This window comes from Camponotus vicinus, unplaced genomic scaffold, assembly GCF_025532165.1.
Source record: "Camponotus vicinus isolate PSW18456_S1 unplaced genomic scaffold, iyCamVici1.0 SCAF_10, whole genome shotgun sequence".
NCBI lineage: Eukaryota > Metazoa > Arthropoda > Insecta > Hymenoptera > Formicidae > Camponotus > Camponotus vicinus.
The window spans coordinates 4586666-4603909 of NW_028141946.1; the positions used below are offsets into that span (position 1 = coordinate 4586666).

Below are 17244 nucleotides of genomic sequence, written 5' to 3' on the forward strand. Positions count from 1 at the left end.
GGCCAATCGGAACGAAGGAGTCTTTTCTCCGATTGGTCGATCAAAAGTCTGCATTTCTAAAAATCGAACGTTGCCTATACAAGTGATAGCGGACAATTTTATATATCAGTTAAATTTATATATCAATAAATCTAATCACGCGTCGAAGAAATAATTTCGATTAGTTATTTCACAAATTTTTATTATAGGAAATGATGCGATCTCCACGTTTATTGACGATGGGAATTTTCAAGCAAGAAACATAATGTCAGACGATTGGCTATCAAATAGAAACAATTTCACTTTAAGAATTCTCTATTCGATAGCCAATTGCGTGACAGTGTGTCTACTTGTGTTTTCTTACTGGAAAAAGTTCCCGATCTCTTTTTTTTATACACACAGTTTTCATTTCTACTTATTTTAAAATTTTTAGAATAATAGAAAAACTTTGGTAATGAGTAAATAAATATTATTTGAACTTTAAAATTATAATATCATCCGAAGCACCTAAAAATATATACAGAATAACACATAAGAAAAGATTCGAAAGAATATGGTTAGGAAGGACAACATTTCGCATTATGTATCATTATATAATACATAATTTATTATTTTCATTTATTATTATAAATATTATATTTTATTTCTTTTTAGTCTTCGTCGTGAGTTGAACGCGCGAATGACTATTGGCATCCCTGCGTGAGTTCGATCGAAAGTCATTTGCATCTCGATATTATCTCTTTTAACCTTCTTCGGAGGCCTAGTGACAGGTGAAAAAAATCGGAATAATCGCGGAAGGATTTTTCCGATAGTCGCGAGTTGACTTCGTCGATCACTCGGCCCATCGTTCACCGACTAGCACACTATCCTTGGCACACCGCATTTCTGGCCAACATGGCGGCAACGTTAGGTCGGATTTGTAAATCGGGTCTTTTAAGGCCGAATTACGGCACCCTGATCGGCCAGGTAAGCGAACGACGAGCATCGGTGTCGTCGGCGACGTTCATCCGCAGCTTCTCGCGAAAATTCACGCTGAAAATTATGGTGTTCGAGTGTCGCGATTCTAACGTTAACCCATATTGACCCGGAGGCTCGTCCAGGGCAGCTCGTGTAACTCGTGTCGGCTGCTATGTCACAGCATCATTTCTCACATTTCCGCTCCACGGAACGTTCGCGTGATGTCAGGACGCTGGTCAAGGGCGCGACGTCGCGCGACTGTAATTCCGTGACAGTTTTGATGATACTTTAATAGATGTTATGTAATAGCGAGGGATATCAAAAGTCAGGATGCTGCCATATCAAATATGTGTTGCTGATGCGCTTCAATGCGTAGTCGATAACGCAGATCAATATGTATTATTATGCTCGCTGTCACAATGAATGATACTTAATATATATCACATAATTTTATCATTTAATTGGAAGAGTAAATGTACATATCATTGAGTGTCGTATAATTGTCAATTTCGAATTAGGTGTTATTATATACTTGTTATTTTGGAATGATGCTCTTTACTACATATGTCTAATTTCGTTTATATTACAACAATATTTATAAAATTGAACAAATGTAATATTTGCAAGTTTCTTTATTCAGCAGATTCCTTTAGTCAACAAATATTAATGTATTTTTGACTCGATTAATAGAGAGTACATAGTTGATTGAGTATAATTTAGTTTACAGCTCAATTTAAAGTTGATCTATATATAAATAATAAATATGTGTGAAAAATATATAAATGGAGGAGAGATGTGTTTAAGTTTAAAATGATTCAGATAAAAAAATTAAATTACCTTCAAATTAAATATCTGTGAGAAAAGAAAGATAAAAATATATAAAAGAGGTAAACACATATATGAAACGATATTACGAGTATTTCTCCCTATTTTTTGTAAAATATGTTGTATCTCTATTTTGTAAAATATTTAACTTTGTTAATTGAATTTTGAATTTTGTTTTTGCAGACCAGCAATTTTTCTACTGTGAAAGATTGGCCTAGGGGTCGAAAAGTGGTATGTGAACTTAATTTAACTTGATTGCAGATATCTTCACCTTGTCCCATTCCTCATCCATAAAAAAACACATAACTTTGTGTTTTTTCAAACTGCATGTGTTAATAGTAAGAATCTTCTCATTTACCTGTATCTTCAACACAACAATATTATTATATAATATATGCTAATGACATTATATAAACTATATTGCAAGAAAATAAATAGTAATACCTATAACATTTTTAATTACAGTTATTAACATGCTTAGGCATAACAGCCGGAGGCATCAGTGCCTTCATCTATGCTTTAGATAGCTCAGTAAGAGCTGCCGATATAATAGCTCATCCTCCGACATACAAATGGGATTTTTATGGATGGTTTAATTCACTAGATCATGCTAGGTGTGATTTTTTACCATATAATTATTAGCCAAAATAGAAACATTACTAACTTATAATATTTTATAGTATGCGACGAGGATGGGAGGTCTACAAAAATGTATGCGCAGCTTGTCACAGTTTGCAATATGTGGCATACCGTCATCTTGTTGATGTTACTCACACTGAAGCAGAAGCCAAAGCTCTCGCGGAAGAAGTTATGGTACATTTTATATCAATTATAAAAAACATTTTTTATCTATGTAATTTAATAGAATATGAAATATTATAGTAATTTTTATGATATAGATAGAAGATGGCCCTAATGATGTAGGAGAATATTATAAACGTCCAGGAAAGTTATTCGATTATGTGCCACCTCCATATCCAAATGAAGAGGCTGCTAGAGCAGCGAACAATAGTGCTTATCCACCTGATCTATCGTATATACTCAATGCCAGACATGATGGAGAAGTAAGTAATTTCTTTGCGGTATACATAAAAAAAATACAATTAAATCTATAATGATTTCTTTTGTGTAAAATTTTTGTTAAACATCGACTTTTTAAATTCTTTTCCAAAATTTTCAATTTAATTGTACAGATAATTTTAGAGATATTATATATGTATTGAAATTTTATTTCTAATATTATTACAAATAACGTCAATTTGAAAGTGTATTTTTTATATTTCAGAACTATATTTTCTCTTTATTGACTGGATACTGTGATCCACCAGCTGGTGTAAATATAAGAGAAGGACTATATTTTAATCCATATTTCTTAGGTAGTGCCATTGGTATGGCACAAGTAAGTATAATTTTTTTGAAATAGAGAAATGTTATTAGTGAGATTTTGAGTGTTAAATAAGATTAAATAAAAAGAAAAAAAAATAAAATATTCATAATTTCTATTAATCTTTTATAGGCTATTTATGACGAAGTCTTGGAATATGAAGATGGTACTCCTGCAACTGCCTCTCAAGTAGCAAAAGATATTACCACATTCCTGATGTGGACTTCCAATCATGAATACGATGATCGAAAACGAATGGCTATCAAGGTAAACTGAATATCATAGATTTCATTTTATTCTAATGTTTCTTATCTGAATTATTCCAATATTATTTATAGGCTATTGGAATAATGGCAATTCTCACTGCTGCTTCATATTATCTCAAGAAACAGAAATGGACGACTATAAAGAGCACAAAATTAATGTTTATTCGTAAAAAATACAATTAGCTATCGTGCTAGAAGTTAACTCGGTGATGTTAGCTATTGTGCTGATATTGGAATGTAGTTTCGCAATGTATGCAATTCTGGCAAGTTATGCAATTATGGCTCCTCTCTGAAGATTCAAACTAATTCATATAGCATTTGACATAAATTGAATTGTCAATTTATCATTACTAAATCTATTAAATTATACATTGTACATAGTTATATATCAAATGGAGTCCATCGTCTGATTTAAATAAATTGTTAAACATAAAGAACATCTATTTCTTTAATATGATATTCATGTAATTAATGATCTTCAAGCAACTCGCAGAGTACAAGTTTGAGTGTATTTATGGATATTTCAATTTACAAAAGAAATTAGAGAATATATTTTTTAATTTTATAAAGTACATTAATTCTCGATTAATAATCGATTTTTGGTAAGTTTCAATTTTATATATATATATATATATATATATATATATATATATATATGGATTTTATTATTACAAATTGTTACTTAAAAGTTCTCTAAAATCATATAAGGATACATTTTCAAAATTTATCCAAATATATATGCATGATGTATCTGCACATACAAGTCTAAATATATAAAGTTATTTGACTTTGATGAAGCATCGATTCATTCAAGCTTAAAAAACTTGAAAAGAAAAACTTAAGATCAATGGGTAAAAAAGGAAAACAACACTCATTTCTAAGGAAATCATTTTATTCTCCTTAAGCTTGATTTCGTCCACATGGAGTTCTTAACTTGTTACTCTTTCAATAGGATGATTTTTAAATTACACTATTATATTACCGATAGTGTAATACTGAAATGCAAAGCAGACAAAGAGGTATGTATATTCCATGCGCATGCACCGCACGTTTGGGTAATTGAAAATTTTTAAATTACACAAATGTGAAGATATTTCGAAATCTACTTTGGTGGCATTTACTTTAGTCTAGGTATAAAGGTATCTTTTCGATTAATTGGACGATATAAATCTCGACTTTTTTTTTTTATGTAATTATGCTCTTGCTGGAACATAACGTGTCATTTGTCGGGAATTATCAATAGGCTGCATATAATTTGACTCTCTTTCAGTAATATAATGCATATAATTTATAATTGTAATTGCACTAAAGATGAGATAAATCTGATTTTGTAACAATGAATACGCAGCTTGTGTATTTTACACAATGTGTTTAAGAATTAGAGACATGATTTTTTATAATTATAATAAAATTATAATTAAAATAATTGTATTCATAATACATCAATCATGAAGCTTGGATCAAACAGTAAACTATTAGTATCTATATACTAATCGTGTTATATTTTAATAGATATAATCAAATATACATACACATATGGGTAGTGTGTATATATTTCCAATACACATGTTCAAATACAATACTAAATAAAAGATCTTATTTATGTTGCTTCATATGTTGATGTACTTTATCATACAACATTGTGTATCATTCACCATATGAGAATATTACAAATCAAACATTTATGTATGTTTCATTTACGGAGCGACATCTCAACGATTACAAAATGTAATTCGTTTAATGTGAGAGGCCGTTTCTAGGATATAATTTTCCAAATGCACGCAACATATGCACATTATTTTATCAAAGAACGCCAATTAAAATGGTACGCAGCATAGGAAAGTAAAATGAATGTACAGATTTATGACTTGGAATTTACAAATTTTCTATAACATTACTGAGTGAGAGACACCTCCACAAGAGATGAAATGGCACTTATGCACAAACAGAAAAAGTCTTAAAACGATTCACAATACCAGACATTATCTTTTATCTTATTAAAAAACTTTAAAGGCATAAGTTATATTCTTACTGATTATCCATTTTATTACACAGTCTGTGTCTCCAGTTTTAAAATTCAAAATATGATTTTTTCGCTTTACATTGTATTAGCTTGAAAAGCTGGAACAGAGTTCCCGTAAATCAAATCATATGTGAATTAAATTATTAATTCGTGCAAATATAAAAGTATATTTGCAAAATTAATTGGAATTTGTAAAAAATGCTAAATTTTTAAAGAAAACTTTTGATAAAGAATCAACTGTGTCTAACATAAATATGTACAATAATAATGTAATACAAATGTGTATTTGTAAACTTCTCTATCTATACATAAACTTGGTACACTCATTCAACTTTCCAAGCTATTACCTCCTTTCCTTCACAAAGTTGTTTTTTTCGTATTTTTTTTATTTCTTTTTAAACATATATTTTTAGCGGGCACCATTTTAATATCATTTGGTACCTTCATTATAGATCTCGCCTCGTGCTATTGCAAAAAGGAAGATGTCTCTGTCTTTATAGATAGGCTAAAAAGTGCTGCCTTCCGGAGGCTGAGAAAGTTTCATATTTTCTTTCAACGTCATCAAACGACGGAGTTCTTGAAGAACTGTTTTAATTGTATATTCTCGTTGCCATTTTGCAAGAACCGGTACACTGCGATTGTCCACCTTGTATACAAATTTTATTTGTTACCCGAAATGTATATATTTTTTATCTTACTATAAATATATTAATAATCTTATATACTTACAGCTCCAGTAGCACTGTTAATGCAATTCATATTGATTCTGCTTAAAAATCTTACATTGGGTGCGTCATCTGGATATCTTTGACCGCAATCAATTTTCAGACTATACATCCTATTTTCATATGGCGTCTAAAAAAATGTGAGTTATAATTATACACATCTTATATAAATTCCTGATAATGCTTCAAAAACATCCATTTTGATATAATTAATTCTTATAATCATCTTTTGTTTTTTTTAGTATAAAATTCATACTTTTTCTATATTTGTTTTTTTTAATATAAAATTCATACTTTTTCTATATAACACAATACATATTATTTATATTAACAGTAAAGTAGATATTTTTGTATCTGTAATATGTTATATTTGTTATAAATGTTATAATATATTATATTTGTTATAAGTTATAAATTATACATATAAATTAATCATAAATTTTATTGCATTTGATATCAACATAAAAAGAGTTTCAGAAATAATTTAGCTAACAAGTACGTATTGCTTAGCTTTTATGCAGAAGAACTTATTAAAGTGTATTTGTTCGAATACAAAAAAATGACATAGAATCATGTTACAATTGCAGCTGAGAGAAAATGAACATAAACAGAAAAGTATCTTACCCTAGGTGGCCCAATTATCATGCCAGTCCAATGCGTGAGGGTCATGTCATCATCGTTCTCTAGACCCCAACTGATCGTGCCATCACCCACACCTTTCTGACCTTGCTCCAATTCTTCCAACAGACGAAAGTTTCGGGGCACGACTGAAATGAGATTTATCGCGGTTTACTTTATCGTGACAGCTGAAATGAGAGATGTACCCGCGCAACGTACGATGTACGCGCCCGATACAGGTTATGGCTCGAGGCGGGCATTGAACATGGTTAACCTCTCACACCGAATTCACGGGCGATAACACGCGTAGACCGAAACTGGAGCGTGTTATCGCGAGAGGGAGAGAAGGATATCGACGAACGATGGAAAGATCCTTGCGTCTGGTCCCGATCATCTGTTACGCGAGAAATACAAGGCGGTTTCACGATACCCGACATCCGCTGTCAACTCCGCGTTTGCCCGCGTGCAAAGTGCTCGACGAACGTTTAATCCGCGAACGAAATATCCCGCTTTCTCGGAATTTTCCATCTCTCGATAATGACAGCCGCATTTTTTTTCGCGCGTTCGCGTGCGCGCGAGTGCGAGCGATCGCTCAACAAAATAACTCACCTACACCGGTGTTGGGCACCGCCATGATCTCTGTATTTCTGCGAAGCGCCGTATTTTTTTTCCCGAAGTGCAAGGCGGGCGAGAGAGCGCACGGCGATGTCACACGTGGGGCTGGCGCGGCTTTTAACTGCGGCGTGAGCTTCTCATCACCCGGGACGTCGCGATATTCGGCGCGATATTCTGCGGACCAGATTGCGCTATCACCCCGATACGAAAATACACTTTGCGAAAATTCAGCCAACCTCCGCGCTCCGCGAGAGATCGCCCTGTCGTCTCCACGGACTAGTCGCTCTCTAGATCAACCAAATGTCACCGCATTTGCAAGCGAGTCCCGCGCCTCGCGAATAGGGATTCTTTCAATGGTTCGTTCTTTCCGTTTTTACCGTCTACACTTTGTTTGTTTATTGCTTCCAAAGACCGAATATACACACACTCATTTCATTTTGAACACCGAAAATGTGTGGGAAAGCGTAACTGAAGCCTCATTTTGATTGCATATTTTATACCGGATTTGTTTTCTTTTCTTCTACAAAAGCCTATTTTAATTGCAAAAGGTATGTAGAAAAAATATGCGGTATATATTTTAAATAAATAATTTATGATAATTAAATAAAACATTCGTTAAAAAAATATAAATGTATTAATATATACTTTTGCGATCACATAATTAATTTTTAGCAGATATCGAATTGGATTTTTTAGAATTCTGTCACTTAGGTTTGAGTACATATTTTAATTGAAAAGAGAATTGCATTTTGAGTTAGTATTGACGTTCACGTGCAATTAAATTCAATTATTTTTAATTATTATAGGCTATTGTTTGTCTTTAAAAATGACGTATTTCTGGACGAAAGTTAATGCAGGCTGAATATATTAATCAAGATGAATACGATTTTCATATTGATTTTTATATGTATTATGATTTTGTATATATTAATTTTGTTATGAAAAAACCATGTTATTTTTCTCATATCAACAAAGAAAAACAATCTCTAAAGTAAAAGTCAAGAGGTTTAAACAATCATGACAATTATTCGTATTTATGTTAGATTTTTCTTGTTATTTTTAAAGTCGAAATTCCAGGGATGTTCGTATCTCCGTTTCTAAATCGAAATCTAACTTAAAGTACGTTCTACTTGTTCTAGTAATGCTCATGAGCATCGTTTGTCTTTGTTTAACTTTCCGTGAACAACAAAGACGAAATAATCCCACGAGCGTTGCGAATGTCAAGTGGAACGGGCCTCTAGTGACGTTGCGGTACACTGTGGCGGGGAGAAAGAAAGAACGACGCCGCCCATTGGTCGAGATCGCGTGGCGGAGAGGGGAGCGCCGCGCGGCGGCGGAGAGGCGACGTAAGGAGCGGTGCGCAATACCGTCGTCGGCTAGTTGCGCAGGAGCAGGCGTGAGCAGCGCGTCAGCGCAGGTAAAGGTAAATTTTTTCCCTTTCCCTTCGATAAGATGAACGGCGCGCGATAACTCGTTCAATTCGTGCAGTTCCGTGTGGGTGCATTTCGTCGCGCGATGCCCCGTGTGGCCGCCAGTTTTGTGATCGCGAGAGAGACAACGACGGTGTGCCGCCCGATGCCGGTGGACGATCATTAAAGTCCTGTGTGTCCTGTTCGACGTTTGCCCCTGACGTGGATTACTTGAAGAGAGCGACAAGTGCGAGGAGAGATACGAGAGCGGACAACGATAGACGTGAGTAACAATTATTATGTTTGTGTTTTGATCTCGTGTCCCGATCGGACAAGCACCGCGAGCGCGTGTCGTCGCGATTAAGGGGAGGAACGCGGCTTCGGAGCGGCCGCCACCATAATAAACAAATGTAAATACGCCATTGACCTCTGTCTCGGTCGCGCGAGCGGATTTTCGGATTTCGTTGCCCGATCCCGTCGCGGATGCGATCATCGACGAGACTAATTTCAATGTAGATATAATTTTTCGGGTACGAATATAATTCAACGAAGGGACACGGTGGTGCTCGCCATTAGCGACGATTTGTTGTTCTCGCGCGAGTCTCCGCTTGCATGGGGGCGTTACATTTATACGCGATGTGGGACGCTCCTGACATTGATCGTCGTTACTGTCATGTCATTACCGCGTTCACGAATGATCGCGAATGCAATTAACGCTGATATAAGGGCGCAGCTAGTGGAATTATGGATACCTTGAAAAGATATTTGAATATCGATGGATAGTCCCTGAAGAGACTTCAATGCTTTGGCATTGTATCTCTTCGGTAGATAAGTAGTTATATCGAGCGTTGTCGTTCAACTAAAGAAGAAAACTTCACTGCATGCATAATAATCAACATGATGGCCGAAAGAGATAAAGTGATCATTTTTTATTGAAAAAATAAAAGAGCTTGCGTTCTTTTCTTTTGTAGAATACTTTTAACTATCTTTAATTAATTTACCTATTATCTTAACAATTCTTTTCTATTCTGTTCTAGCCATCTCGATATAAAAATACAAGTTTTCGAAAGAAAGTATAATAGTAAAAAATATTTAATGTAATAGAAAAAAATATTTGTGTGTTAAGTTACACAATTGAATAATGTTATCGGACAATGCGATCGCTTATCAATTTATGTTGATTATTAGTCATTGACTGGTGACTGATCGTTAAAACGAAGAGTTTACGACCGTTTTTAACCGCTTGTGTATCCTCGTATATCGTCTCGATCGAATGTTCGCTGTAATTATTAGTAGTGGGGAAAATGCTGGGGAAGGGGTCTTTCTAAGTTTGCTTTGTTTTCATTTAGAAGGGCGTAACCGGTTAATCTATCTACACTCTTTAAAAAGGAGCGTTCTATCATTTACATTTGCCTGAGGTTGACATGGCTTTTTCTTGCATTATGTTAACTGTAATTTATGTGCATTCAAACTATACCCTGATAGAGTTCACGAGACATTTAATCGCGTAAATGGAATATTGTAAGTTCGCGACGAGCGTATTCGACATTTCCTTGATTAACTTTCCAATCGATACTGCAAATTTACATAATACATATACTAAATGTTAATATTAAAAAAAAACAGAAATACAATCAAAGTAGAAATGAAATTATGAAAGCAATATTCCAATTAATACAGTAACGAATCTATTTAATAAAATTATACTGAAAGTAATGCTTTTTAAATTTAGTCAAAAATTTATCACATTTTTTAATTTTATAAATTTTTATATTTTTTTAATTTTCATTTATTAATTTTCATATTTTTTTATTATTAATTTTATCATTCTGATGCTAATATCAAGTCATTGTCCCCTTTTATGCGGTATTCTGCACGAATAATTCGTCTAAATAAAGTTAAGTAAAATCGAGAGACGCTATATTAAAGAACATTAAGTGTCCTATCCGAACTTTTAGAAATTAAATGTAACGAGCACTCGATCTCGAGGCCGGCTTAAATCGACGTGCAGGTCTGATTTAAGTTTAACCACGGAGCCCTTACAGTCGATTGGCCGACCGCGCGCGCGGCCAACCTCGGCTTAACCTTTAAATCACGTTGGCGGCGAGGTCTCGCTTCCATCGGAAATTGCACGCGTCACCGTGCATCCTTGTGGGATAAATATCGTGCGCGCGCGCACGCGAAAGAGAGAGAGAGAGAGAGAGAGAGAGAGGCAGAGAGATATCCGGTGAGATTGGCAACCACGAATTGGTCGCCAATCTCATAAAAGTTGCATGAAATTGTAAAGCAATTTTCTTCACACGTTAAGCATCTTTCTCGCAAACTATAATTTTAACTTTTATTAAATAAATTTTTTAAATTTTTATTAATTAAATCTAATTAATTTTATAAAAATTTAATTAAGGATTGCTTATCGAGTAGACAATTTTTGACAAATGTATTTTTTCAAATATTATTTACTATTAATTTTTTTATTGATTTATTTTGTATCATTTTTATTTTATTAATTTTATTTTGTATTAGTTCTCTCAATTCCTTGTACAGAATTAATTATATTAGGCGTATAATAATTAGATATATATATATATATATATATATTTAAATAAATTGCTAATAATTTTAACAGTTTTCATTCACAATACTCGATATACTTTGCCATGCAACATTACGTATTGTTTGTTATGTGGAGCATAGTCAATCAAGTTGTCACTTGCATGTGTTACATTTACAAAGAAATATTTCTTATTTCTAATCTCCTTTAGTTCCATTATAGCTGTAATTGGAAATGACAATCACTATTGTACAATTTATGTCATAATCGTACAGTGATATTTATGTGCAAAGAGACCCCTTCCTCCCTCCCTCCCTCCCTCTCTCTCTCTCTCTCTCTCATGCCTTTGATACATTGGAGCAACCCTTTTTATGCGAGTTTAATTTTTTTCTTCTATAAATATGTGTATAATCGTTTTGATAAGCACAATCCGCATATTGTAAGTAACAAATTATTTAAAATTATTTAAATTATTAAATTTTATTTTATACGCATTTTTGTATTATAGTAGGTACTTGTCAAAAATATCGTAAGTAAAATTTATCTTCCAAATTAATCAAAGACAATTAAAACATTTTGACATAAAGAATATTCTCAATTCTCATTACATTATCAACATAAATTATATTTTCTTTATTCAATAGTAGATTATTAGGTTTAGAAAATGAATCATCATATAAGTGTAAATAAAATGCTTCTAAAACAAGCGGCAACGGTGAAATATGTTTAAAAAATGATAAGTGGTGAAATTTTTTTATTTCTCTATTCGCACAACGTTTTCTATAACCGCGTTGCAAACTTTCCACGATCGCAAATTCATCATTACGCACGGCGATTGGCACGCGCACGCATTGTGCTCATAAAGCTTTCACCATTTGCTATGCAACGCAAGTGTTATCGTTCGTATCCAATATCATTGTACCACGAGGAACATTAATCAGGAATTGCGCGATGCAGAGATAAATTCGTTTCGTGCTCGAGAGTGCGCGGCAATGAAAAGGGAAAGGATTCGACAAGCGCTGAATTTTATCATTTTTGGAATTTTTATTTGTAATTAATCGTAGATTTCTCGAAAAATTTCTTTCTGATGGAAATAGCGCAATGAAGAAACTTAGGCTGCCAATATTTAATGTAAATGTTATTAGAACTATATAATATACAATACCGATACTGATTAAATTCTACTAATATACAATACCATACCGATTAAATTCTCTTTCAATAATTATATATAAAAATATTAACAGTTATCTATTAATATTTATACGCGCTTATTACAGGTTTCTATATCTTGAAATGGATAAGTTTTTAAAATTTATTAAATGACAATTTTATGCAAATATATGAACATGCACGAATGTATTTAATATTTTAATTTGATTATATAATATAGTATAGTAACTATACATTTAATTTTAGCTGAAATTAAAGGTCACGATTCTTAGACCGCACGAAAACGCAACCTTTCGTATCTTTCATAGAGCGAGGCTCGAAATAAAACACATGGCACAAAACAGCTGCCTGTTGACGTATGAATAGTCGCCTTATAAACCTGACGTTTTATGGAAGCAAGTTTTTTTACGGTTGTCGACGAAAAATAAAATACTCCTTGCGCCACGACTCTCACTTGCACTTTCGTCGCGTCATCTAACGAATATGCAAATTTGCTGTTATCGTATATTAACTTTCTACTTCTGTAATATCATATTACATACATGCGAATATATTAAATTAGATAAATCTTATTCCGATTTTGTAATTATCCAAATTTCGACTGTAACATTGCCGTGTCTGTTTTTATCTCATACTCACATTGACATTTCATTGTACTTACGACTTGACACCATGTTAGCGTTTAGGATATCTGAGACACGCTATTGTGAATATTAGAGATGTCTCTATTAGAGATAAGAGAGAGCAAAATTTCTCAAGTTTCTTTTTTTTGTTTCTATTCTAAATCTTATTTATATTTTTCTGTTTATTCTGTTTTATTTATAATTTATAATCCACATATTTACCATTAATATTACCGTGAATTTATTTTGTAAAAATATCCGCATGTGTTTTTTCCCGTTGCTCTGAATCAATTCATTGTTGAGAAAAAATTTTTCTATTCATAAATATTCTCATTCACACTTTTCAACAGCTGTTAATTAAGAAAGTTGAATAATCTACTTAGAAAGTAATCTCGTAATATCCATGTATTTTTTATGGAACATTTAATTTTTTGAGCGGACCATGGGGTCCACTTTCAGAGCCCTTCGGTCTAATGCATAATTAATGTATAATTCTTAACATCAAGTTCGCATTGCGATTCATTCGGTATCTCGCCATAATCGCTCATCATGTCGTGTGCGCAATTAAAGTCAACATCAGACAAGGCATTCCCATTTCGCAACACGGGGAATTTCGCGTGCCTTTGTCGTTGTTGCGGAAACCATTATCAGAGGAAGAAAGACGTATTCTGTGCGCGCGCGTGTTCAGGTTCGAGCTTCCTCTGATAGTCTCGATGCTGACTATAACGAGATAATAGATATCCCACCGGACTGCGTTATTAGCACGCTGTCACTTCAATCCTGATAGTCCCGCTGGGTTCTATTAATACTCTGCGATTAAAACTACCAACACGTCGTTATATGATTTTCAAAATGAAAGGGGTAAAATGTTAGATTTCTTATTTTTTTTTACAAATAATATTTTTCATAATAATATAGGTATATAAAAAAATAAACGAAAATGTGACAGGGAAAACAACCTTTTGGAAAATATATATATATATAATACAAATTTCGTTCGAATCTTCTTTTCAAAATTTGACATTTATTTCTAATTTTTCTAATTTAAATAATAATTTCTGTACATATTGATCAATTTTATACATTTGGCATTTTTGCTAATTATATAAAAATTAATAGAAATGCATCGATTTATAAATTAAATTGACAAATTGATTGTTTTATTTAAAAGCATTACTATAATTAAGTCTTTAATATATGCATTAACAGAATTTCGAATAGCTGTTACAAATTGTATAAAGTACAGTATAAAGCCATCTGTTGAATACATAACCACTATTTCAATTAACTTTCTTGAATTAAATTTCTTTTCTAAATTTCTGTTACAAGTAATCTCTTAGCGATGATAAAAACTAGATTTTTCTCGCATGAGAAATGAAATAATTAGGCGAGTGAAAATTGCCGTTTTAACTTTTCTCTTTTGGATTTTTCATTACTTTAAGTCGCGCAAAATCACGATTTACTGAACGACGGTATTGAATTTTTTCTTTCGTTTCAGCAGTTTCCTTTTACAAGTTAAAGTGCTGTCAAAGTGTGTACTTTCGGGCCTTTCTATATCTCAAAAGGCGATAAGACCCATTTGCTCTGTCACTTTTAACGTTTCTGTTGTGTATATTTATATTTTGATGCTGTATACACTTTGTGTATGTGTGTGTATATATGTGAAAAAAAGAGAAAATATGTGTTCCTCCTTATTTTTTTTCCTGAGATACAGTAACGTCAACGAGGAAAGATAGTCACAAAATAACATATGTTATCATACACTTTCTTTGCCTGTAGGACGAAATTATTTTTTTAAAGAATATCTATGACATAAGAATAGGTTGTTTGGAAAATTTTGGAACATAAAATTGACGTGGCAGAATAAATATTGCTTGAATAAGAAATATTCACAGGATTGCTTAATTGTCTAGGCATAAAAAATATTGTTTAGGATAAAAAAATTACAAATGTAATTCTTGTAAAAATATTAATTTTATAATATATTGTAATTAAAATATTATTATAATTAAAATAAAAATTATCATACATAAATTTTTGATCAACGATTTATTTGTCGTGGATGATATGCTTTTCAATAAGAAATAATTAATATATTTTCATTAAAATATTATTTTCAGAAATGTAATAACAAATTAACATTTAACAAGTTTTTTTTCATGAAATAGATACGAAAGTAATAAAATTTTATAATACAAAAATAACAATTTTAAGTTAAAGAAGATTGCTATCGTCTTTCTCTATTATCAATTTTAAAGCAAAGATTTTGATGATATAGAGATATGAGATTAAATATGTATATTTGGATATATATTCGCAAAAAAGAGCGTAAAGCGTAGGAGCCCGATCATTTCCGCAAACCCTAGAATGAGGAATGATTTTATCTGATTTGCCGGCGAATTCGTGGCGCCATGATATCTGTATACGCGTTGGTCCGTCCCCTCGTTAATGATTCAGCGCTAATGCTAACACAATTCGATCAGCGTCGACATGAAAATCGTGCACGCAGTCGCGTCGAGAGCTCGGTCGACTAAACGCTGGGGCTTTTATTTCACGATCAATTTGAATGTTAACTCGTTAAACCGGTAATTCCGTTTTATCCATTGTTTTTAATGCATAGAATGATCTGAAATTGGTACCGCCATTCAGCAATGTAACTGATTTTAACTTTAAAACTATTTTCACGGTTAATGAGCACATGTTTTTCTAGCTTTACAATTTTTATAGAATTATTTTTATAGAATTATTTGTTCTTGCGAAATTTATTTGTAAAATTAAAGATGTGTGTTATTTGTTTGAGATATTGTGAGAGTTATTAAAATAAAAAGATAGTTGGAAGATAATTAATTACAGATCTCAATATCATGTAATATAAATGTTATTCTAGATTTTTATTTTTCAGACGATTTTTCATAAATCTTACATCATACATTTATAGATTTAAAAAAGAAAATATGAAAGAATAAATATATTTTTTAGATTTTTTTAAATAACTTTCTGAAACAAACTATGTTACGTAAATCTACTTTAGAGCCTTAAAAGAACGAAAAGAAGCAAAGATCTACGATGTTATCTAAAAGAGTATTGCTCTTCGGATCGCTTGCTGCCGTTCTAAATGACGTTGAAAGCCCTGTGATCTTATTTCGGTACTGTACAACTTCAAAGTGGTTAATGACCCAATTTGGCGAATACTCTACGACATTGTCACGTGGTCCATTACTTTAAGAAAAGCGATATTTATTTTCCTTCGAGCTGAATTTTATGCAAGGAGATTATTTGCTAATTTATACTTTCATATTACACATTAAAAGTACGTGTATAAGAAAATTTATGTATATATTCTAATTTTTTCAAATTAATACGTCTATCGCAGATATATATAAATATTTATAAAATGCAATTTCATGGGAAACGTTTTGATATATTAAGAGATAAATCCAATTTTTTGGCATTTATTAGCTTTATTATCTTTTTTGTTGCACGATTACTTATCTGGAATAATCGTGCAGTATTGTTGTGTATATTCGTGTTTCAAGGAATACATATCGCGATGACCTAATTGCGCATAATCAGAGACATCACTTTGCGAAGGATGGCTTTGTTTATCGCATTAGTTTGAATGCGAGAACATAAACTCGAGAACATAGTCTCCACAACAATGTGCATTCAGTGACTAAATTAATCCTACAATCTGTAATAACATGAATCATCCACAGATATATAATAAAAGATATATAATCTCCCTCTCTTTCTTATCTTCCAAATATTATCTAGGAATGATTCATATTATTACAGATTGTAGGATTAATTTAGTCACTGAATACACATTGTTGCGGAGAATTTACGATATTTTTATATATATTTAAAGTAATATTTAATTAACAATGCTTCGATAATTAAATTATACAGACGAGAAACGTTTCACGTGCCATACGCCTTACGTAGTCAATACTTTCAACCATCAAATGAATCGTACAACGTAAGTGTAGATTGGATTCATAAATTATAAACTTCACTTCAGGTACAATTTACATATATCACGTGTTACTTGAGGCATAGAGGAATGACACATGATATATATGAACTGTTAAACGAG

The 17244-nt window shown here is 32.3% G+C and overlaps 3 protein-coding genes across 7 annotated transcripts in view; 2 read left to right on the forward strand and 1 right to left on the reverse strand.

The window, feature by feature from the left end:
- Positions 1 to 657: 657 nt before the first annotated feature.
- Positions 658 to 3848, forward strand: Cyt-c1 (Cytochrome c1). The gene is made up of 8 exons (XM_083079981.1): positions 658 to 945; positions 1945 to 1992; positions 2227 to 2375; positions 2442 to 2574; positions 2661 to 2825; positions 3047 to 3160; positions 3278 to 3412; positions 3484 to 3848. Exons 1-8 carry the CDS (start codon positions 874 to 876, stop codon positions 3592 to 3594), a joined length of 927 nt encoding a protein of 308 aa, XP_082936107.1. The 5' UTR covers positions 658 to 873; the 3' UTR covers positions 3595 to 3848.
- A 437-nt stretch (positions 3849 to 4285) lies between these two features.
- Positions 4286 to 7673, reverse strand: Uev1a (Ubiquitin-conjugating enzyme variant 1A). Its single transcript, XM_083081004.1, has 4 exons — positions 7387 to 7673; positions 6784 to 6926; positions 6164 to 6289; positions 4286 to 6080 (listed from the first exon to the last, which is right to left on the reverse strand). Exons 1-4 carry the CDS (start codon positions 7409 to 7411, stop codon positions 5940 to 5942), a joined length of 435 nt encoding a protein of 144 aa, XP_082937130.1. The 5' UTR covers positions 7412 to 7673; the 3' UTR covers positions 4286 to 5939.
- Positions 7674 to 8554: 881 nt separating this feature from the next.
- Src64b (Tyrosine-protein kinase Src64B) overlaps positions 8555 to 17244 on the forward strand; it is a 41526-nt gene continuing 32836 nt past the window's right edge. For 2 of the 5 annotated variants that reach the window (XM_083080996.1, XM_083081000.1), the window contains exon 1: positions 8555 to 9084. The gene's annotated coding sequence lies outside the window, so the exon portion shown is untranslated. The remainder of the gene's footprint in view (positions 9085 to 17244) is intronic. The other 3 variants (XM_083080997.1, XM_083080998.1, XM_083080999.1) reach the window with 3 other exon arrangements.